The sequence below is a fragment of the Diabrotica virgifera genome, chromosome 6 (assembly GCF_917563875.1).
Source record: "Diabrotica virgifera virgifera chromosome 6, PGI_DIABVI_V3a".
In the NCBI taxonomy this organism is placed as follows: domain Eukaryota; kingdom Metazoa; phylum Arthropoda; class Insecta; order Coleoptera; family Chrysomelidae; genus Diabrotica; species Diabrotica virgifera.
The window spans coordinates 250,630,583-250,656,062 of record NC_065448.1 but is presented as its reverse complement, the minus strand read 5'-3'; the positions used below and the strand labels follow the sequence as shown (position 1 = coordinate 250,656,062).

At 31.8% G+C, this 25,480-nt stretch overlaps 1 protein-coding gene across 1 annotated transcript; it reads right to left on the bottom strand.

Annotated features, from left to right (window-relative positions):
• Positions 1-1,275: 1,275 nt before the first annotated feature.
• Positions 1,276-25,085, bottom strand: LOC114338509 (putative ATPase N2B). The gene is made up of 5 exons (XM_028289109.2): positions 24,850-25,085; positions 24,230-24,788; positions 19,030-19,385; positions 9,633-9,834; positions 1,276-7,908 (listed from the first exon to the last, which is right to left on the bottom strand). Exons 2-5 carry the CDS (start codon positions 24,776-24,778, stop codon positions 7,681-7,683), a joined length of 1,335 nt encoding a protein of 444 aa, XP_028144910.1. The 5' UTR covers positions 24,779-24,788; positions 24,850-25,085; the 3' UTR covers positions 1,276-7,680.
• Positions 25,086-25,480: the final 395 nt, after the last annotated feature.

The following is a 25,480-nucleotide window of genomic DNA, read 5'->3' as shown; positions in this document are numbered from 1 at the left end:
ATATCATACTAGTGACGTCATCCATCTGGGCGTGATGGTGCAATCGATGATTTTTTTAAATAAGAATAGGGGTCGTGTGATAGCTCATTTGAAAGGTTATCAAATTCTCTATTCAATAATATAAACAATAACAATATTATTTATACAGTGTGCCCAAAAAATTTTTTTGAATTAAATTAATTGAGACAAAAAGAAGAATGTATATAATTTATTTAATTCGAAATACATTTTACTGTTGTTCGAAAACAGGAAAAATGTTTATTTGATAAATAAATGTTGTTTTTCGCTTAAATTCAATATTAAAGCTGCCACCCACCTGCCTTTTAGCAGTTTGAACATTTAATTTAAGCGAAAAGCAATGTTAATTTTTCAAATTAACATTTTTTCTGTTTTCTGACAGCAGTAAAATGTATTTTCAATTAAATAAATTTTATACATTCGTCCTTTTGTCTTAATTAATTTAATTCAAAAAAAATTTGGGCACCCTGTATAAATAATTATATTAATAATTATATTAATGAATAGAGAATTAAACAAAACAACCTTTCAAATAAACTATCACACGACCCCTTCCGCTTAAACTAAATGTTCAAACTACTAAGAGGCAGGTGGGTGGCAGCTTTAATGTTGAATTTAAGCGAAAAACAATATTTATTTATCAAATAAACATTTTTTCCTGATTTCGGACAACAGTAAAATGTATTTCGAAATAAATAAATTATATATTATATTCTTCTTTTTGTCTCAATTAATTTAATCTAAAAAAATGTTTTGGGCACCCTGTTTATATTATTGAATAGAGAATTTGATAACCTTTCAAATGAGCTATCACACGACCCCTATTCTTATTTAAAAAAATCATCGATTGCGCCATCACGCCCAGAGGGATGACGTCACTAGTATGATATATATATATATATATATATATATATATATATATATATATATATATATATATATATATATATATGCCAAAAAATTATAATTTAAAAATAAAAATCTACCTGATTCGTAATTTATCTCCACAGTCGCCCATTCTCGAGAAGATGAATTTATTCCAACTGAAACGTCCTCACTGTACCTATAACTTCAGAGGCTTATATCTTAAAACCATGATTTTTTGGAGCTATGCGCCCATTGAGTCTTTTGTTCTACACATCAAGGACTATCAGAACCCAAAGTTTCAGAGCATTTGACAGAGAGCCATTTCCCATAAGGTTTCTGCGGGGTCCTTTATTGACCTCTTCTAAACACAAAACAATTAATAAACAACAATTGTAAAACAATAATTTATTACAGCTAATAAAATACATATCAACGGATAAAAATATACAAAATACTGATAATTATTCAATGAACAAATAAAATAAGTTAGTGCGAAAATTATCACTAGTAAAACTTGGTAAAAATAATCAACTAATACAAGTTCCAAAAATAAATAATTTGTGCTAGTATATGACAGTGTTTTTTTTTAGTATCAACAAGCAATCTTAACAATAAACAAAAAATATCAACATTTCTCTAATAACAATATACTATACAATATAAAACAATAATAAGTTACGATTTTAATTTAATTTCATTCCAATGTGATTTAATCATGCGTTAAAAAACAGTTGACATAGATACAGACAACTTGTTATGGAGGACAAGTTCCTCTAAAGTTTGTGAATTTTAGATAAGCATGTCGATAGAATCAAAATGTATCGAGGAATGGTTTTGGTATTAACCAGATTAGTAAAAATGACACTAAATAACTCTACCTGTGAAATTGCTTCGCACAGTCACATTTTGGATAAATTTAAGGTTGCAAAAGGCTTCAGAGAGGGGGATCTGTTATCCACTACATTTACATTATTTAACTAAGGGCCGGTTGTTCGAACGCTAATCAACAATGATCACTATCAAATATTTAATTACTGTCACAACTGTCAATGTCAACTTTGGTTGGGTTGCTGAAAACGTAATTGATTATAATTATGAGATTAGTTAATCAATTAACATAACAATTATTAACATAATTGATTAACTAATTTCATAATTGTAATCAATAATTATGTTTTCAGCGTTTTCAGCAACCCAATCAAAGTTGACATTGACAGTTGTGACAGTAATTAAATATTTGATAATGATCATTTTTGATTAGCGTTCGAACAACCGGCCCGTAGTGTTAGAAATATGTAGAAACAGAAACAATCATGAAAAATTAGCACCAGTGCATGGCATTTGCTGATGATTTTAGCAAGAACCGTGAAATAATTAAGAAGAATGGCGACGAAAATTACTGAAGAAGCACAGATATTCGGACTGGAGCTAAATGAAGACAAAACCAAAAATACAGTCATGGGAGGAACAGAAGAAGAAAAAGAAGGCTTTAAGGTGAAGTCTGCAAGTGGTAAAAGCTATAGTTTCAAAAGGGTGAACAACACGAATAACTCAGTGTAGTATTCGATGAAAATGGAAAGGAGAAACGGGAGCTCGATACCAGTATAGCAAAAAGGAATACAAAATTAAGCAGTTTAAGGACCCTAATGAATTCAAAATACGTTTATAGACAAGGCAAACTCCGAATATATAAAACAGTAATTAGACCCACGGTAATATGTTTTTGTGAGGCATGAACATTAAATAAGAAGTAAGAGGATACTCTGGAAAGGTGGGAAAGGAAAATATTGAGACGCGTATTCGGAGGAAGGAAGACAGACGGGTGGGAGAGAAGAGCCAACAACGAATTAATGGCTATGTACAAAGAACCTACCATCACCAGGTTCGTCAAGTCACAACAAATCAGATGGATGAGACACATAGAAGAATGGCAGCAAACATCCTAAACTAGATATGACCAGAAAATTAATTGGTCCAAAAAAAGGGGTAGACGCAGAACGAGGTGGATTAACAAAGTAGAGGAAGACCTTAAACATGTGAAGGTCAGGGACTGGAAAAGAAAAGCACAAAACAGAGGTGAATGGAGAAATATTGTTCATCAGGTCCTTCAAAGTAGTTGAGAATTTTGTATATATTATTATTTAAGTTCGAGTTTTGTTTAAAATAATTATAATTAGTTAATCTTATGATTGTGTTTTATAAAAATGCCCTACCTAGGTCCTTACGGCCTGTTGTGCGTATAAATAAATAAATATTATATTTACATATAAACAATAATAATAATAATACATATTCAGTAATAGTATCATATATAATAAACAATATTATGTAGTAATATTATCACAGATTTACTATGATTCTTATTAGAAAGAGTCTTTTGATAGCACATAATAAAATCACAGATATTTTTTACAAAATACTTAATTAAATTATTTTTGTTTCGTTATAGTATCCTTATTCCCTCAAAATAGGTAACTAACCTTAGTACATACTATATGTGTAGCTTATCCCGATAAGCGGACCCTATCCGGATAGACTTGCGTGCACCACTGTTTCATTCGAACGATTTATTTAACCAATGCTTCTTGCTGTACCTACCTTGTTATATTCTTTGATTTAACTATTATTGTAAATATTGTAATCTACTATGTATACAGGGTGTCCCGGAAAATAGTGCGTTCCTTAAAGATGTGGGTAGAATGCACCATTTAAAAGAAAACTTTCTTATAATTTTTTTTCTAAAGTCATCTGTTGCCTCAAAAAAATAAAATATGTAATGTCTTTTACTAAAATTTACATTTGGCAACCCGGCAGTTTTATTTATTTTGACATAGGGAAGATATTTAAAATTGTAAATACAAACAGTCATAATTACCTGTAACCCGAGAATACATCGTATTGTTGTGGTATTGTCATGATTTCGATCGCAAGTATCATGTTAATTACGTAATACCTATAGTGTATAATTAGTGCAAGATTTAGGTACACAAAGACCATTTACCTCGAAGTTTAAGGATTTGTAGATGGTTTCAAAACAAAATGTGTAAAGTGTTGTGTGTAGATAAAGCTTGTTTTACGAGAAATGGTGTGCGTGTGTTTCACTTTTATAATGTATGGGCTGGGATTATTAGTAATCATCTGATTGAACCACTCGAACTTCCCAGAAGATTGAATGGAGAAATGGAATACTCAAATTTTTTCTAACATGTTCTACCGATAGATACTTCTTGAAGACGTAGCTTGATTCTGATTGTAATAAAAAAATTTCATGTAAGTTAAAACACTATACAAAGCTTATTTATTAGATATTTAATAAACACAAATATTATGCTGTTTTTCTATCACTGTAAGCAGTACTTCATCAATACATAATATTATGCCTAATGGTCGATGATTCATGATAGTTGAATTTAAAACGGTCGACTTTACAAAAAAATTTTATGAGACTTTTTTTGCTCTAAATGGTACACTTAGCCCGAACCTTGAAGGAACGCACTATTTTCCGGGACACCCTGTATGTAATTATTGTAATATCTCCATTTCCAGAAAATAATAGGTGAGTTCTATAAATAAAATGTCCTAGTTTTCTACTCTCCGTTTCAAATTTTTAATCAGTATGGTCGTATATTGCAAGCGGGTTTGCCATTCTGTGAATTACCATACATAAATCCTCCTTTAGTATTCCACAGCAGTTAACAGCGATAATCCTATAAGTACCTCCCAATACTACCTTTCACGGCCACTGCCGTGAAGAGCGGCAACGTTGTCAAGAGAATTCTCATTTAGTTAGCATAAGGCTATCTTTGTATACTGCATCGCATGTTTGAAATAGGCTGTAGTTCTCAATCCATTCTATCCTTTCAGTGGTAAGGATAGTAAAGTATTATCATACCAATGTGTCGTTTTAGATTAGCTATAAACTAAATGGAATGAAATTAAATTGTCTTTTAAGTAAAATTAATTTGAACGTCCTATGACCGGTTTCACTAACATTCATTAACTTCATACTTAAGTAAGGGTTATCTTTGACGGCTCGCTAGACATTTGTAATTCCTTTTAGATTACTGTTATTTACTTCCAAAATGATAGTAAAATAATTGAAATAATATTGAATTACTTGCAGAATAAGTAATTATATAGAAAATCCTAAATAAAGGACCCCTCAACACTCCATATGGAAAACTGGTCCCGGTCCCGGTCAAATTTAACGAAAGTTCGGTCAATGATAGTTTTCAGTGCGTAGATTAAAAAAGTCAATGAGACCTAGGTCTGAAAAACTATTTTGATGCTACAGACTTCTGAAGTTATTGGATTCAGGTGCTTAGTGTATGTCAAGCGCACTAATTCAAGTCAGGTGAACGAAACAGACTTCAGACAATCAAGTGAACGAAAATATCTATTACTGAAAGAACAGATACTCATTTCCTTCACACATATTTGCTCGCTGAATATGAATTCGTGATTAAAAATAGATACATCGTATTTTAATCTTCAGAAAAGTCCCCGAAAACGAAGAAGACTTATAATTTTAGATGGCACTCCTTGCAGGAATGGGGCAACGTTAAATAAAGAAAATAATCGTAGGAAAAATGTATACCGATTGAGAAATTTCTGATGGTTGGTGTGCGCCTTTAATGAGAGCGACAAAGAGACACGTATTTATTATACATTTAAAACGGGCTAGAAGATATACGCCGGCAAAGCGAGGCAGCGTGAACAACCCACTTCATGTCGTAGGTAGGGCTATCTCAGCACAGCGTTGCCAAAGTAGATTTAAAAAAGAAAATAACAAAGTAGAAAAAATTATAATATTTAACTTATTGTAAACGAATATAATAAACAAATTCTTTAAAAGAAAAAAACTTAAGTAAAAAAATATTGTTTTCGCCCATTTTAAAAAAGTGGGTGAAAAAGGTTGAATTATATTTCAACGTTTTCACATTTTTTTAAAATGGATGAAAACAATATTTTTTTACTTAAGTTTATTTCTTTTAAATAATTTGTTTATAATATTCGTTTACAATAAGTTAAATATTATAATTTTTTCTACTTTGTTATTTTCTTTTTTAAATCTACGTTGGCAACGCTGTGCTGAGAAAGCCCTACCTACGACATGAAGTGGGTTGTTCGCGCTACCTCGCTTTGCCAGCCCGTTTTAACTGTATAATAAATACGTGTCTCTTTGTCGCTCTCATTAAAGGCGCATACCAACCATGAGAAATTTCTCAATCGGTATACCATATACTAATTAAGCTGTACACTTTTTGAGAGTTCAAAATTAGGATAATCATTTTCTTAATACAAAATATTATGGAGAATAATATAATATTCATAATTATAATAGACTTTAAACGCTGAATTTTTTAAGCAAACAAAAATGAAATATGCTTAATTATTTCGTCTCTTTACTTAAATGATTAGGTACTCATTTGCAATAGATAGAAGAGAGAATAATATAATATTCATATTTATAATTATAATAATAGATTTTAAACGCTGAATTTTTTAAGCAAACAAAAATGAAATATGCTTTATCATTTCGTCTCTTTACTTAAATGATTAGGTACTCATTTGCAATAGATAAATAGATAAATTTTTTGCATTTTAAGATGTACTACTAGAGTATAACTAACTAGGCAGATTTGTCGCTAGGTCGCGAATGACGTCTCACACTTAAGTTGTCTCAATGACAATTTAAATAGACAATACTACGAGGATTAATTTTGTTTGTTGTCAAGCATCAATAACGTATTTTGCAAATTTATTTCAAAATATTTCTAAAATTTTTAGACTATAACTATATTTTATAAATGAATTGATAAATAATTGATACTGGCAAGATAACAACAAAAATAGCCAGATACATAAAAAAGAAAGGAATAACACCAGCTTTCAGAACTAACAACAGCTTAAGCAAATATATTAAGAACAATAAGAGCCGAAAGAGAAAGCTACTACAGAGTGGTGTCTACAAACTAACTTGTGGTGACTGTCCGAAAACTTACATCGATCAAACTGGCAGAACCTTTGACAAACGGATAGCAGAACACAAAAGGGCTTTCAACAATAGAAAAACAGACACTTCTACATACGCACTTCACCTTCTAGATTCTAGATAATAATCATTCTTTTAATGAAGAGTTTCAAATTCTGCATATTCAAAATAAAGGCCTTAAGCTATCTTTATTAGAATATATTGAAAGTAATAAATTGAAAAATACAGATATAATTCTGAATCACCAACTCGAGACAAACAGCTCCCCACTCCTCAACCTCTTCAGTTAAAGACTTTAAAAAGGCAAACACATAGTAAACTAAGTCACTTGAGAAAGGCACCCTGCCGAAACAGCTGTAGTCACATAGTTATAATAAATTTTGTGGAAGTATAGAAAACACGTTTTCAGTGTTTTATTGTTAGAATTGATAAATGAATGGATAAATAAATTTTATAGATGAATTGGACTTATGCTTGACGTAGACAATTGAATCCAATAAGTTCAGAAGTCTTTAGCTTCAGAATAATAGTTTTTCAGACCTAGGTCCCATTAACTTTTTTGATCTACGCACTGAGAACTATCATTGACCGAACTTTCGTTAAATTTGACCAGAACCGATTTTCCATAAAAAGTGGTACGGGGAGCTTTACTAAAGTTAATCAAAAAGTAGTAAAATGTTAACATTATTCCAGTCGCTGTCAAAGTTAGCAACCTTACTCACGTGTGGAATTAATTAATGTCTGTGATTATAATGGTAACTATATTTCTTAAATTAAAAATTAAGTACTTAAGCCAGAGATCATTTTTTCTTGCCCCAATAGTCTTCGCTTTGCATTTCACTCAAGCGCGATAACGTCCGATCGAAGGCAAATATTTCTTCCGCCCCCGTAAAAATATTTGCGCTTAAATCCTTTTCTCCCATTTTTAAATCGTCCATCAACATTCGGTCTTCATCCCTAATTTCATCGGGGGCTACAGTCGGTACGTAAAATAGTTCTTTTAGAGGGGCGTCCGCTGAAAGGATCACCTACAAATGTAAAACGGTATTAAAAAAAGACATTAGGTAATCAAGGAATCACAATATTTCTAAAGGATTTCTTAGAGCAGAGCGAGAAATCGCTAAAAAACAAAAAGAATGTGTGTGTGTACTTTGTGCGCACGTAACAAGTTATACTTCTATTATAATATAATCTAACTTCATATTATGCTTTCAACAAAATCAATATACCTATCTACTTAAACAGTTTTTTGTATTGTATTTAAATATTAAACTAATTTTAGAAAGAACAAAAAGAATACCAAAAATTAAAAAAAAATGATATGACTTTGTCAGGATTTGAACAGGGGACCTCTAGATCCCTAGGCGACTGCTCTACCGATCAGCTACCACCGCTTTTGTATTCAGTCGATCATTTCTCGGACATAATTACAATCACAGTGACAGATACATTAATTGAAAATAAACATTTTCAATAATACTTATAAGGAGGAAGACAAATCCACAGAAATAAAAATTATAATAAATATATTTACTAAAAACACTAATAATATATTCTTTTCACGCACACCTTATTTGCGCTACATGCTACATAACTTAAAAGATGTAGCGACTAATACCATACTGTCGGTGTGCGCATGCGCCACGGAATGTAAAAATTCACCCTCGTGCCTAAAGAAGTATAACTTCAATAAGAAAACAAATAACTTTGGGAGAAGAGGGAACCAAGGAATGCAAGAGTCACGTTTGATGAGACAAAAATGGCACTGATAAAGTAAAACAATGCGATGAAACGAAAACTAATAATGATTATTAGTATGGTTTTACGAAACGAATATGTTCCCCTGACCATATGTTTTTGGAGTGTCAGTTTAACAAACTGAAGTCCCCATAAATTAATTACCATATCAGACCATTATGTCAACAACTCGCTTTGGGACATGCATTCGTTTTTAAAACTTCAGAAGTGTGTCTGTTTTTATGCGTCAGATCGGAGTGATTTATTGTCCTCTCCGGACCATATTGTAGAAAGGCATAACATCGATAATAGGTTGTGGCTTTTCTTAACAGTCTATTCACAGCGTGCAACCGAGGCACTACTCGCTAACGACCTACCCTTTTCCGAGTTCTAACTAAGCAACACCTATTTGTTACCAAAATAAATAAATGTTTTACTGTTCGTTGTTAAATTATTTTTATCATTTTTAATTAATTCCGTTAACTCACACCTACCACAATAAGTATTATTGAAAATGTTTATTTTCAATTAATCTATCTGTCACCGTGATTGTAATTATGTACGAGAAATGATCGGCTGAATACAAAAGCGGTGGTAGCTGATCGGTAGAGCATTCGCCTAGAGTTCAAATCCTGACAAAGTCATATCCTTTTTTTATTTTTGGTATTCTTTTTGTTCTTTCTAAAATTAGTTTAATATTTAAATACAATACAAAAAACTGTTTAAAGTAGATAGGTATATTGATTTCGTTGAAATCATAATATGAAGTTAGATTATATTATAATAGAAGTATAACTTCTTACGTGCGTACAAAGTACACACACATTCTTTTTTATCTACATGGCTAAGACTACGGAAGAAGCTACCCGAGATTTGCAGGTGATATTGTAATAGATGAGGCCAAATAACTTCTAAATCACCTCTACCTTTCTTCGCTAGAAGATGATGACAAATCTTGACTGATCAGCTAGTCACATATCTATATAATAAAAACAAAAAAACATTCATTTCCTACCTTCGTTTTGTAATCATACAAGGCATCTATAAGCGTAATAAACCGTCTTCCTTCGGATCTCATTTTACTCAGATCTATCCTCGGTACGTCTCTTATAATAATAGTATGGAAAAATTGGGTCAAATGTAAGTAATCGTTCGCTCCAAGTGGTCTGCAGCATAACTCTTCAAAGGAAGTTTCTAATACACCTCCGCACACTTTCCTGAAATTATAGAGAAAAATTAATATTTTTTAATTACCGCAAATTTCATCATTTTGTTTGATTCGGTTTAACCAATAATTGTATTCCTTAATTCTCTGAATAATTATATGACCCAACATTTTGAATACATTAAAACATCAAACTATGATATTTTCTACATCGGTTTTGTCTTTGTCGCATGTATTGTAACGATTCAAAAATCCTATGTTTTAATTTACGTGTTTCAATTTCCATTCTGTATACTTCTTAACCGAAAATTTTTTTGTGGACCTTCAGAGGCTGGTGACCAGAATAGCGCAATTTGGACAAGAATACGGTCTAACAGGTGAACGTCAAGAAGACAAAGTTTAGGAGAATAACGAAAACTCAAAGAAATAACGAGAATCTCTTGATCAACGGATCCAATGTCGATCGAGTCGACCAATATGTATACCTTGGAAGAACGATCAACTACACAGGTGATTACTTACAAGAAATCAAAATCAGAATAAAAAAGGCTAGAGCAAATTTTAACAAAATGAGAAAAGTGCTCTGCACAAGAGATTTGAAGTTGGAGCTAAGAGTTAGGTTGGCTAGGTGCTACGTTTTCTCGACTCTGTTTTATGGAATGGAAGCTTGGACCTTGAATGCTGCATCAATGAAAACATTAGAATCATTTGAGCTATGGGTGTACAGAAGAATTCTGAATATATCGTGGACAGAACATGTCACAAACAAAAAGAAAGATGAATAAATAAATGAAAATTTTAAATACCATCAAAATAAGAAAATTGGAATATCTCGGATATATTACACGTGGACAGAGATACAACTTGCTCCAATTGATTATGCAGGGAAATATTCAAGGAAAAAGAAGCATAGGAAGACGCAGAATATCGTGGCTGCGCAACCTGAGAAAATGGTACGGATGTACATCAAATGAACTTTTCAGAGCAGCCGTTTCTAAAATCCGAATAGTTAAGATGATTGCCAACCTCCGTTGCGGAGATGGCACTTAAAGAAGAAGATTCTGTATACATTTAAGGTTTTAATATTCGAACGGTAATTTGTTATTCTAAATTATTATTATTATTTTTTGGTTATGAACATTCCAATTATTCCATCTTAAACATAGGCGAAAAACACTTTAATGTCTCTTCGATTAGAATAAACAGGAACCCATCTTTTATTTGTATTGGGAGCAGTCGCTAGTAAAAATAAAATGTTAGTCTATTTAATACTCGCTGAGAGCGAAATTAAATCAAATTGCCGGCTTGGAAGTCATTAGCCTTTGGGGAGGCTCGATCTGAATAGAATAGAATAATCTATTTGCATAAAAAAATTTTTACTTTTACATATTCTTTTAGCAAGATCTGAGATTTTGAACAGGTCGGGAGTCTGACGTATCGCCAGGCACTGGGGTTTGTCCCCCCAGTATCATCAGTTACCACTTTATTCCATTAAAAGTCAAGTAAACATTTCTTAATAATAAAAGTATAAGTTTTTTGTGTGCTTTGATGATTGAAAAACCTACTTTGGTAAAATATGGTACCTAGTGAAACAAATAAATTCACAATATATACGTATATAATTATTGAAAATGGTCTGCAAACCGCAAGAAGTGTAGACAAGCTGAAGTGTGACACGATCAAGAAAACAATGTTGCCATAATAGCCTACAGCCAAAATTTTACAAAAGGACAGACAAGCCGATTACATAAAATAAAAAAAAAGAAATAATTATATCATCTTATTCATTGAATTTCTTGGGCTCATTATCTTTATTATTCTTTAAAATATCCATAAAAAATCGGTTTAATCATTGTTTGGCTGATGCAATTCTCATGAACATAAAGAAGGATTATATCTCAAGTACATGGTTATCAAGAAATAAATTGAAAATTATTAACACATTTTTAAAGTTTTATGTAAATATTTTGACAAAATTAATTGTTTTTACTCGCTTTTTTATTAAACTTCACCAGATATGATACCAAATATTTATATAGTGCACTTGTATTTAAATGATAATTTAGAATTATATATTTAAATAAGACGAGAAGATGAACATGCAAGATTTTGGCGATTTTTTGAAAAAGTTTAACTATTATCATGTTCCCTATCTGAGTAATTTGTTGATTGCTTGTTGAATGTATGAAGTAATTATTAAGATGTTGGCTGCGAGAATAGAATGGAAAATATCTGGGGGAATAGCCCTACTACACGTTGCATATAAAATACTTGCAGTAAATATAAAAGACAAGATAACACAAAAGATAGATAATGACATAGGAGAATATCAATGTGGTTTCGGAAGATGACGCAGCATGGTGGATCAAATTTTCCTGCTGCTTGAGATACAAGCGGAAAACTACGAATACGGGAAATCTACAATGTCCCTATTCATTGACTTTAAACAAGCTTTTGACAGAGTTAAACGGGAAGAAATATACAAAGCACTATGTGAAATTGGAATTGGTCAAAAATTAATAAAGATGGTAAAAGTTACACTCAGAGAAACAAAGAACAGGGTTAAAATAAATGGAAAGGAAACAGATAAGGTTAGGGTCGGTGAAGGGGTACGACAAGGAGACCCACTGTCATCACTGTTGTTCAGTAGCCTTCTTGAAATGGTCATCAGAAAAGCCGAACAGGACAGGACTTGTATACCAACGAAAACACCAATGCTTGGCATTCGCTGATGACATAGTACTGATAGCCAGAAGTAAACAAGAATTAAAAGAAATACTAAAAAGACTAGAGGCGATAGGAAGAAAGAAAGGGATATACATAAACAAAGAAAAGACTAAATATATGGAATGGACAGAACGAGAATACACACAAGGACAATATCTGACAATGAACACAGAGGCAAAAATATATACTGTTGTGGAATTGTTTTTTTTTTAATTCAAAAAATTATAGTTCATCATTTAAAAAGAAAATTAAATTTATATCGAAGACCATGAGATCATAGATTCTCATCCCAATCTAATTTAGCTATTAAACAATGTTTCGTGAAAGTGAAAACGATTAGTGATAATGATTCGACGAAGTGAATGGGTACACTAACAAACAATTTGGGATTAGAAATTGGACATATATCGTTTGGCGAGAACAATAATGTTTTTAAAATGTTTCCGGGAAGATTTAATGATGGTAAACATATTATTTTAGTTTTTAGAAGTAAAAGTAATATGTAGAAAAAATCTAATTATGATATTTCTTAAAATTTGACAAATTGGAAAGTTATATAGAATAATATTTGGTTCTTCAGAAATGTGGTATGGAAGGTTTTGAGAGAGGCTTGTTTTTGATTGGGTGGAAAAGATTGGTAGAAGGAATAAGAAAGTTGGAGTCTGGATTTGCGAGAGAAGAGAGGGTCACTGTATAATGGTTATCTGGTGAGAGCAGTCCAATTTTAAAAAGTGAGAAATCAGTGTATAGTGTTGTGATCGGCCTTTGAGAGCAGAATCAAGTTGAAACCAAATCGTCGACCGGTTGAAAAGTAAATATTCCTGGTCCGAGGGAGATTCTTTGTTTTGTCTAGAACGAGTAGCTGATTGATATCTATTTGCACAAGATATCGAGCAAGAGAAAATTGAGTAAGAGAATTCGAGCAAGTCCTGTGTGTTGTTGTGGAAGCAGTTTGGACGAGAGGGACCTTTTCGCAACATCCAGAGAGTACGTTGGGAGCATCGAGGATCACGCAATCCGGAAAAAGGAGGAAGTGAAGAAACAAAAAGGTTAGTCAAATCATTTGTCGGAAGGGAGAGAATTTGTTTATATCAGAACCATATTTGCTTATTTTTTTTATTGAACATTACTATAACGCAGTTAGTCATTTCAAATTTAAGAATTCAATTCAAATGAATAAAAGTAAAATTTATTAAATTTAATATGAAAAAATAATAATTTATTTAAATGATTTTTTTTGTTAAAACAAAGAGATATCAGAATTAAAGTTTGATTTAATAAGTGAGAAATTGTTGCAACAAAGTTAAATTTAGTATTATGAAATCATATGTATACGACTTATTTGGTAAATGAATAATATATTACAATTATATGATATTGAATGTTTTTAATTTCCCTGTTCCATCCTGGAAGAAGTAAGCAACTAGAAATACTAGAAGCCACAAATCATAGGTATTGTATCAAATACAGAATTAGCCCTGAGAATAAAATTTATTGGAATATTTAATTTGAATTTAGTTTTTGTTTTACATATGCAGTGATTAAAATATTTGAATAATTAATTGAATTAAGAATTTGCCAATCAATCTAAATAAATAGTTAAAGTAGAACATAACAATACATTCGAAGAAGTACAGAGATTTAAATATCTAGGAGCGACATTCACTAGGAGGCCAAATATAAAAGAAGAAATCCAAGCGAGAATTATGGCTGGTAATCGTTGTATCTTTGCTCTAAACAAATTATTAAGAAATAAGAACATATCTAGAGGGGCTAAAATAAGAATATATAAGACAGTAATAAGACCTATAGTATTGTATGCCAGTGAAACATGAACAATGAACAAATCCGAGCAAGTCATGCTTAAAGTGTAGGAAAGAAAAGTCCTAAGAAAAATATTTGGCGGAAAGATATGGAACGGAATGTGGATAAGAAGATCAAATGTAGAACTGGAGAGGATGTATGGTGAACCAAACATAGTAAGGATCAAAAAATCACAAAGACTGAGATGGTTGGGACATATCCAAAGGATGCCAAACACGAGACTTCCCAAAAAAATACTAACGGGAGGAATAGGAGGAAAGAAGAAGAAAGGTAGACCGAACATATCTGGATACAATTGAAAATATGGAAAAATTGGAAATTGGAAGTATGTTGCTCAGGATAGAGATCGATGGAAGGTGTTGAGAGCAGCCTATGTCCAACAATGGACTATAGAAGGCTAAGAAGAACAAGAAGAAGAGTCGTCACCTTATTGGGTGGAACACAGCAAGCATTTAAACTCTGTTAACCTAACCAATATTTAACTGTTGCAAACGACTTATCAGACTCACGCAGAGTAAAATCCTGATCAGCTTTTATATTTGTTGGGATGAGGCCTTTCTGTGAAATGCGAAAATGATATTTAGAGGAAACGATACAAAAGGAAAGATAGAAGAGGGACTAAATAAGTAATCAAAGAAATGAAAACCATACCTTACAGATATGCTGATCAAAAATTACACAAAATCATAATCTAAATCAGTGATGGGCAAAGTACGGCCCGCGGGCCAACTCCGGCCCGCGAAAGTATTTAATCCGGCCCGCCGAGGGTCCATCAACGTGGATAGTATATAGCCCGCTTTAACACAAAATGCATTTTTTCTATAACTCTGGCACTCCTCTAGAATTTTTTAAATTTTGTGGCACCCCATTAAAAAAGTTTGGCCACCACTGCTCTAAATGATCGAAAGTAGGATATTAGTCCAATAACTGACTGAATTAGGAGGTGGCTGAATTAGGATAGGGTAAGTGCACTAGGAATGGACACCCAAGAGAAAATTTTGTACTATTTTTATTCGTTCTAATGAAGTATTTGACTTACAATTTTTTTTACTGTGCTAGGATACTAAGAAAGGTATATACTTTCATATACATCCAAGTAAATAACTAAAAAAAAATTGTTTTTCCAAAAAAATATTTTTTGCTACACAAATGCCAAAATCGCCAGTAATGGTCACAAAAACTCTAGTGATGGACTCTCGATAATTTAGTAATGGACACTTTATCAAATATATTTTTATATAAGCTTTTCACTGCGTTACATTGCTGAAATTTTTAACAACCATTCAAAAAAAACATAGCAAAATGTAAACTTATGTCCCATGGGCGTAGCCGGGGGGGGGTTTCGGGTTTCAACCCCCCCCCCCTAAAAGTTAAATATTAAGATTTATAAAAATTTTCTTATGAATATAAGGGTTATTTTATGTACTTTTTGTCGTTTTATTTTCTTAAACCCCTCCCGAAACTAAAACCTGGCTACGCCCGTGATGTCCTACAAAAAAATGTTTCACTTAAAAATTGTATAACGCACTTTAAAGAAAACTAGATAGTTCTGGTACTGAGTAATAACCCCGTTTGCCTTTAACTAATGGTTCCCTTATAATCTTTTTAATGTCCTCATAAAAATAAAATAATACATCTTCTTTTTCTGGCCATTTCCAGTCATAGCCTGCTTTTTCCATTGACGAAACTTCTGCTCCTTCCTGGTTAGCTTTTATCACTTTTCCTAGAACAAAGAAAAATTTTGATCATTAAAACATAATTCTGTTAGGAGACGGAAACAACAAATATATTATAGTTATAGAATGTTACCTGGATAAAGATTTCCATTGTATTTGATAATAACAAAATCTCCATCATGAATATTCTTGATCGTATAATTTTCAACATCACTCGCATCTAGATCTTCATCACAGTAAGGAACATCATCGGCAGAAGATTCAGATTCGCTTATTACTTTTCTCTTTACTGCAGGCTTTTTTATTTTAATTTGTGATTGTTTTGAAGGGCCACTTTTAGACGTTATATTATCATAATGGGCCCTGTAAAGTGTAGTGGATACAACTGCTGGAAATATTTTTCGTTTTCTTTTGGGTGGTTCTTTTTCAGGAGTCTTAGGAAAAATGAGACATTTTTTGAAAGGAGTGCTAACCACATATCCTTGGTCTTCTTTGTCCTTATACAGCGCAACGTTTTCTAATTTATCCGGTGAAAGAAATGACTCTGAAACATTTAGTGAAGTAGTACTTTTATCTTGTAAAATAGTGCTGTTCCCGTTCTGTGACTGTTCTTCATTTGGAAGAATTACACTCTCTTCTCTCTGCTTACCGGTTGGAGTTGAAGTTGACGCTGTTGGAACTGAAAACGATATTGACATTTCTTCATTTCCTTCCATTAAGTTAGAGTCATCCTCCCCAGTGACATGTTTATGTTTATTTGTTACTAATAAAGCTTCATTTTTAAATTCTGCCCAAACCTCATAAAGTTTCTTAAATTGTAAGTCTCCCTTCCAGTCATCTTTATTGTCGAAATTTGTTCTGAAATGATTCAATTCAAGTGGTGGTATTTTTTTCTCAAGTTCGGATAATATATTCCCTTTTGTAATAATTGTGTTTTTAATATCTGATAGATTTGTAGGATCTACAACTTGCCGAGTGGAAACACATTTGGTGTAATCAACATTGCTTTTTTCAAAAGGAAACAGTCCACATTTTCTAAAGCCGTTGCGTATTGTACTTTCCGTTTCATATTTTTTAAAAACCGTACTTAGAATGGTTGCAAATGTATACTTTGTTACATCCTTCGGAAAGTTTTCAAATTTCCATGTTCTTACTATTGTCTGCCAACCAGTTTTTAAAGGTTTAAAAATTGAAACATCGGCTGGTTGGAGAATATGAGTGGCGTTGGGGAAAAGAGCAACCAGGATGATACCACTTGCTTCACATAATTCGCTGACTTGTTTAGTTAGATGGGACCTATGTCCATCCACGAAAAACAAAACAGGTTGTGGTATATTTTTTCTTTGAGATAGGGCAAAAAATGGTTGCCGAGGCAAAAAATGGTTGCCGATATACTCATAAAATACTTCCGAGTTCATCCATCCGGAGTCTGATCGTCCCACTGCCCATTCTGGTGGTGCAGAATTAACTATATCCTTTGGTATTTTTTTGTACGGATATATGACCATTGGTGGAACTGTGATACCATCGGCTGAAAAACAGGCCATAACAGTTATTTGCTCTTTTTCTGCATTAGATTTTCTCTCATAAAAGTCTTCTTCCAATTTCGCCGGCCCAAGGACAATACCAGATTTAGGATCAAGGCTAAACCCGGTTTCGTCTGCATTGTATATCCTATTTGGGTATTTTAGTATGTCAATCATACCTTCTTCTTTTAAATAGTTTTCAATTTCATTAAACCGTTTTTCTATATCAGCTTTAGAGACGGCAGCTCTTGATTTTGTAATAGACTCTGCTCTTCGTTTTTTTATCTCAGGATGTCTTCGAAGAAAAGCAGCGAACCAAGTTTTCCCGGGCATCCCATCTTTAAAAACAGTCGACCTCCCAGTTTCTTTCATAATTTTATGCACCGTGGAGAGTAGATTTGTTGCATTAACAGGAAAGCCCTTTCTGCCCATAGACAAGATCCAATTAGCTAATAATTTCTCTTCGCCTTCTGAAAGAATAGTTTTAGGACCCAGTTTTCGTTTAAGACAATTGTTTTCAAGTCTACGCTTTAAGGTTGTTCTAGGAACACAAAATTCTTTAGCTGCACATTTTTTGGACATGCCTTTATTTTTTACTGCGTCTATAGCAAGGCTCATTTTATCTTCCGTCCATTTAAAAAAAGGCCTTTTCTTTCCTCTCTGGGTATCCATGTCTATAATAATAAGAAATTACAGGTTACTTTAAATTCTTTAAAGCTCTAAATTCGAAATGGATAAAGAGACCATTAATAAATGATTGTATTTTAACGATGGCCACCCATAATCAAAAACCTCCACAATGATGTATTAAGCAAACAAACATAAATAAAAAAATAACACATAATTTTTAAAGCGCTAAATGGATCGAATATATTGGTGACCATTAATAGATCATTGTATTTTAGAAATGGACACCCGTGGTGACCATTTCTAAATTTCTAACAGAATTTTCATTCAGTAATGGTCACCCATGATCAAAAACTTTCATAATATTGTTTTTAGTAAATATGAATAAAAAATACAAAGTACTTACCCTTTAAATGTGTAACAACACAAAATAAATATATAAATTTCAATAATACGTTCACGGCACTAATTTCAACCCAACGACTACACAACTTGTCTGATAGATCAAAACAAACTGATTTTTGGCGCGCCAAAGTTTTACGCATGACAGTTAGTCAAAAACCATTGTCAGATGGCGCAGAGTTCGTCCTTGTATTATGGATAGTATAATCAACAGGGTAATGTAAAAATGTGCGGTAAAATGTAATAAGAAATGAATATAATGACGTTAATTGGCTTAAGGTGACCATTACTAGCGGTATGTCCATTACTGGTGCACTTACCCTACTTTCTGACTTAGATGTGTCTACTAATTTATCAGTATCTCAAATACCATAACACACTAAAGATATTTTTAATACCGGATACACTTCTGATAAAAACTATTACTCCTACTTGTGCTTTTCTGCTTACAATATTTTTTCTTACCTGAAATCAACATTTCTTCCCATAATTGTGAAAGTTTTACTACGAACCACATCGTTCTCTTTAGCTGTAAGGATCTTGAAAATCTGTTCAATTGGGTCCAGTTTATATTTTGATTTTTCGAAATAATTCGTTTTCGCTCCGATAGCTTTTAATCGATAATCTATTCCTGAGTCTAAATTGGCTTCGTCGCAATGTTTCTTCAAGATTCCAATGAAAGGCACAAAATTGGATCGTTGTAAGCCGTTTTTGTACAGATCCTCTGGCGGCCTATTGCTGGTAGCAACTACCACAGCACCCCGTTCAAATAAATGGGTAAATAACCTTTTCAGTATCATGGCATCGGCAATATCAGTTACCTTAAAAAATACATACTTTGAAATTATATTGTAAAAAACAAATAAAAAAATTATTTAAGTAATAAATTAGTAACATTTAAAAAATGCAGATTATTTAATATTTAAGAAAGATGTATAGCCTATAATACTCTGGACAAATTAAGAAAAACAAGAAAAAGTTTGTTTGTTAGCAGATACTTTGTTGCTGGAATCGAATCTTAAGAGCAAACAGTAGCGATCAACAGGTAGCAACAAACGCGTTCCAAGATTGCGGCTCTAATTTTGAATATTTTGTCGAGATATTTGGCACACATATTCGTAATATAATAAAGAATGGCGGTACAGAGCCCAATTTCAGAAATATGTTAGTATGTGGAAATTACTCTATAACTAAATAAAATATTGAAAAAAGGAGCCTGTACCTCCATTAAGAAAGACAAAAAAATACACTTTCTTCAAATAAACTTTTTTATCCCGTGTCTAGATTTTGTGTCATATGGAAACTACTAAAAATCGATTTTTTTATAAAAAGAAATCGAGCGTCACGGGCTTGGCAACATTTCGCGCCTATGTGTATAAAAATTATTATGTTTTTGATAGTATAAACGTCACTGTCAGTGTCGAATTACCGACGCACTGTTGCCTCACTTTTAAAAGTTCGCAATCTTGGACCGCGTTTGTTGCTACCTGTTGATCGCTACTGTGTGCTGTTAAGATTGGATATATTAGTAATATCGGTTTGAAAAGTCCACAGAAAGTGTGCTATTTTGTTTATTAACAAATTACCACTCAGAAATTGTGTTATTTTCAATTATTGTTCTGTAACTCAGAAGATTTTAAGTTTAAACCAAAAACACCGGAATTAAAATTCACTTCAATTTAATTCTTCATACAGATATTTTTTCCCAATTTCCTTTGACGAAAATTTTCCTGTAAAAATCCATTTTCCTAACAAAATTTTTTATTTTCAACTAAAATTGTAGGGAAGTAATTATTTCTCACTAATTAAATAACTTGGTGACATAAAAGTTTTTTTGTAGTAGATTATATTTCCAGAAGCTGGCAAAAATCGAACAAATAATTTAGCAACAATTAATTAATTGTTAAATAATTTATGGTTGCAATAAATTTTTATTTTTATTATAAGATGCTCATTTATATTTCATTTTTCAAAATACAAATTTTCCATTTTTTTGCAGTTTTTAAGTGTCTAAGAAAAAGAGTTAAGTATAATCAATTTAACTTTTCTGAGGCTTTTAAATTCCTGTACAGTAAGGGAAAAAAACTCCTAACTACTGTATAATATAATATGTATCAAGAGATGTAAATAATTTTAAATAATTTCAGTTGTTACAAAAAGATATTGTTTCTAAATGTGCAAACAAAACGAAGGTTGATTTGCAGTTTTGTTTGTGTGACATCTTAGAGACGCACATATAGTTTTACTTTTCAAAGTCCAAATTATAAGGAGATATAAAGAGCCCACAGAGGGATTGATAGGATTATTATTATTATAGTAGTGTCATTATTCAGATCGTTACTATGTTAGTGAGCCGTCCTGCGAGAAGGGTGTCCTAAAGGACCACCCCACGAAACAACATCTTAGTAACCTTATGTTGATTGATGCTGTAAATCATAAATAAGGTTATAAAGAGAGTCAGTGTTTCAACTCGACATTCAAGCCCGCAAGATTATCATGGAAATTTACCAACGTAACAATAGCAACATAACATTCCTAGTACTAAACATGTAAGTAAAACTAAGAAAATGAAAGATAGTTAATATTTCATTCTGTTTCAAAGACAACCACCATCCATTTACCTCTATCCGATCCTTTTAGGATCGTCAGAATGACCTGCTCTGAATCAAAACGAAAATCAACTGTCTAGTAATCAACCAACTGTCTTTTTGCTTACTAGACAGTTGGTTTTCGTTTTGATTCAGAGGAAACCACAGGCTGCTCTGAAGATACCAAGAGGATGAAATGTATGTAAACGGATGGTGGTTGTCTCTGAAACAGAATAAAATATTACCTGTCTTGTATTAAGTAGGGTCAGTCGGAGTAATTGGAAACACTATTTGAAATATCATGACATCTAAGCATAAAATTTATTTAAAAATATACTGTTTTATATTATAATAGAATAAAAGCTTTATACGATATTATACGATAAGTCTACAGTAGTCTTAAGAACCAGTAAGAAAAAGTTATAAAAAATAAGATATTGAAAGTTTTCATTTACCCCAGAAATTTGAAGAAAAGAACTAAAAACGGGGTAAAAGTAAACAACAATCTCGGGCTTTTAAACACGTAAGAATATGGTCTTCAATTTTGGCTAATCATGCAGTAGGCACACTAGTTCCATCTTATCAGTTGGTATGTTTCTACCCTTTATGCAGTTGTAAATAACGCAATGTGGAATACTGTAGTAAGCAGCAACCTCCCTATATGTTACTTATTTTTGTTTTAACATCTGTCACCTCATTTTTAAATTATTCAAAGAGTATTTCATTGGTCTCTCTTCCATATGTACTTCCTCAACATTTTAAAAATGGCAAGACCTGTAACCTTCACATAAAAAATTGATTTCCATTTACCTCACATTGTTTCCATTTACCCCTAACAGGTGTTTTCATTTACCCCATGCTCAAGATTTAAGGGGGTAATTGTGAACACTTACTGTACTGACTTCTTGTAGTAAATAACATTCAAATTAACATTGTAGGCAATATAAATATTCTTGTAGTAGTAGTACATTCTTTAGAGGTAAAATATTGCAAAACCTCTAAATTTTAAAGAACCTCTTGGATTGATATGAAAGATGGCAAACACATAGTTAACAAGTCAAAGAAAAAAAGTGATATTGTGCCGATGTGTGCTTTTGCCCTAGGGGTGAGTTTCACCCCCTATTGGGGGTGAAAAAGATATGTTCGAAATAAGTCCGGAAATGGATAAAATAAACAATTCTAAGCAAGTTTTGTTCTATAAAGTTTTTTCACCAAATCAATACTTTTCGAGTTATTTGCGAGTGAATATGTTAATTTTTCTACAAAATAAACACGTTTTCAGACGGTTTTTCGCAAATAACTCAAAAAGTAAGTATTTTGTCGAAAAAAAAATTCTTATCAAAAATACAGCACGTAAGAAAGTGAAAAATATGGTGTATATATTAGGTCACTATACCTAGTAGAAGCAGAGTTATAGCTAATGAAAAATAGGTTCATATTCGTCAAATTTCTAATCGAATATTTTAACGTGTCATAAGCAAAAAGTGAAACACTTTTTTGGTGAAAACTCATTTTAACTTTTTTAAAGTGTTTAAAAAATGCTTATTTTTGTTTTCTAAAAAAGTTTTTTAGCATCAAAAGTAAACAAGTTACGCTCAAAATAAAGTTGGTCCCTTGTATTTTGGTAAGAAATCAGGAAAATAACCCCCTGATTAGAATTTCAAATGAACTTAATTGTTACCACTTCACAAGTTTTATACTCGCGTATGTATTAATCATATTATCTGTAAGTTTCATCGGTTCAAAGTCTCTATTTTTAAAAGAGCTGTACTTAAAAGGGCTTGAATGAGTCACTATCACGAGTGTATGCAAATTTAGAAACACTGAATCTTAACGAATTTTTGTCTTACAGAAAAATAAAAAATATTCAGAAAAGTAAAGCCGACTTTTTTTATTGTATAAGATTTTTGGTGCCTCTAACAATTTTTAAGTTATTTTGAAAAAAAGCATTTTTTTCAAAATTAAAATTTTTGAAAATTTTACTTTAAAACGAATTTATTTTAAAAATAAGCACTTTGAATCGATGAAACTTACAGATCATATATAAACACAACATAAGCAAAATAATTTGTGAAGCGGTAACAATTAATTTCATTTAAGTTGTTAATTTGGGGGTGATCTTCCTGATTTTTTTCTGCCAAAACAAAAGGAACCAACTTTATTTTGAGCGTAACTTGCTTACATTTGATGCTAGAAATTTTTTTTATAAAAACAGAAATAAAGCTTTTTTTAAACACTTTAAAAAAGTTGTAATGTGTTTTCCCTGAATGCTTCATTATTTGGATATTTCACATTGAATTAATCTATTCGGAATTTTTTGAATATGAACCTATTTTTCATTAGCTATAACTCTGCTTTGCTAGGTATGAAGACCTAATATATACACCGTTTTTTTCACTTTTTTATAGGCTATAGTTTTGCTAGGAATATTTTTTCGACAAAATGCTTACGTTTTGAGTTATTTGCGAAAAACCGTCTAAAAGCGTGGTTATTTTGTTGAAAAATGAACATATTCACTTGCAAATAACTCAAAAAGTATTGATTTGGTGAAAAAACTCTATAGAACAAAAGTTGCTTAAAATAAGTCAGTTTATCCATTTCGGGACTTATCTTGGACATATATTTTTACACCCCCGAGATGGGGTGAAACTCACTCCCAGGGCAAAACCACACATCGGCACAATATCACTTTTTTTCTTTGAAATGTGAGCTATGCGTGTGCCAAATTTCATATCAATCCAAGCGGTTCTTTAAAATTCACAGCAAAAACCGTGAAAGAATGTACTATAGCTATAAATAAATGATATAATCAGTATACCTACTTAATACAGAGAGATAAAATTTGTAAAATATTGGCACTGTTCTAAATCGATTTATGTGTTTAAAAACAATCAAATTTAAATTGCACAGAATGGACATTCACTTAGTATGTAAAACAAATGAATAACATACCACACAATAAGCAAAGATGGAATTGTAATTCTGTGTATGTGATATTGTTGTAATATTTCATTTCTAGCCGTAGGGAGTACTGTTTCCAATTACCCTGACTGACCCTATAAAAATAAAATTCTCACCTGAAATTCATCAAAACATATCAACCAGGACTTTTCTATAATTCTGTCAGCAACTGGTGGAATGGGATCAAAAGGCTTTGGTTTCCTTTGCGTATAATCTACCACTATTTCTTGTTTTAATTCATGCATTTTCTTATGAACTTCTACCATAAAGGCATTAAAATGTACTCTAGTTTTGTGCTCTATTTTACAACTATCGAAGAATAAATCCATTAACATTGTCTTACCACCTCCAACGGCTCCATAAATATATAGTCCCTTTGGCGCTTCTTTTTTCCGACCACCGAACCATTTAGTAAAAATGTTGGCACCTGCAGGTTCATAGCCTTGGATATTTTTATACAAATTTTGAAGTTGATGTGCTATTCTCCTTTGTACTGGATCATTCTGTAGTTCTTTTGCCTTTATTTTTTCCTCTAACAGCTGAATAGGGCCTTCCACTAGAACCTCATGATCTAATTTTAAGGAGTATTTGAGCTTCTGAATTAAACTAGCTGCATATTTTTCGTTAACTAAAAGTGTGTTTTTTAATAAAGTTAATTTTAACATTTTTATGAATCTGAAACAGAATAAAAATGATATGAACATATGTAAACATTACAAATTTTGATGCAACTTACTTTTTTCTGAATTTGAAACATTTCTAGTTAAGTACCCATTAAATGATTAATTTTAATCGCAACTATTATCACATCATAACATAAAGTTATATAATTTTTGAATAATTATATTTTTTATATCGGCCTTGTCCGTGAGTAAACGTCACTAACACTAACCTTGAAAATAATGTATGCCAAACAATCTTCTTTAATAAGGTAAACTTATTGACTAACTTATAAGAAACGCATGCAGCCACAGTACTTAAGAAGATAATTTCCAATCATTTTTCTCAGAAAATATAAACCTTCACACATTAAGTACTGACCTAATTATCACCACTTAATTAGGTGACTAAACATTTCATCCACTCGTGTACAGCAGATACTCATGTAAATACATAAATAGTCACAAATGAGACGGATACTAAATATATGCAACTTATTATACATGCATTTATTCTACTTGGTAAACATATGATATAATAATCATTATATTAGTTATAATTCGCGGTGCAAATGGTAAAAATTTACAAAAAGGATCAATTTTATGTTGGATCTTCTACATATAATTTGGCAAAATTTTTAATTATATTTCAATTTATTCCGATGAAATTATAAATTGAGCCCTGTATGTGATTTGACACTTGCACTC

Excerpts from the sequence above, each read along its gene's own strand:
- LOC114338509 (XM_028289109.2), bottom strand. The coding sequence starts at position 24,778 with ATGTTAAAATTAACTTTATTAAAAAACACACTTTTAGTTAACGAAAAA. Across the intron at positions 19,386-24,229 it reads TATGTTTTGATGAATTTCAG|GTAACTGATATTGCCGATGC; the intron begins GTGAGAATTTTA and ends GTATTTTTTAAG. Across the intron at positions 7,909-9,632 it reads TGTATGATTACAAAACGAAG|GTGATCCTTTCAGCGGACGC; the intron begins GTAGGAAATGAA and ends TTACATTTGTAG.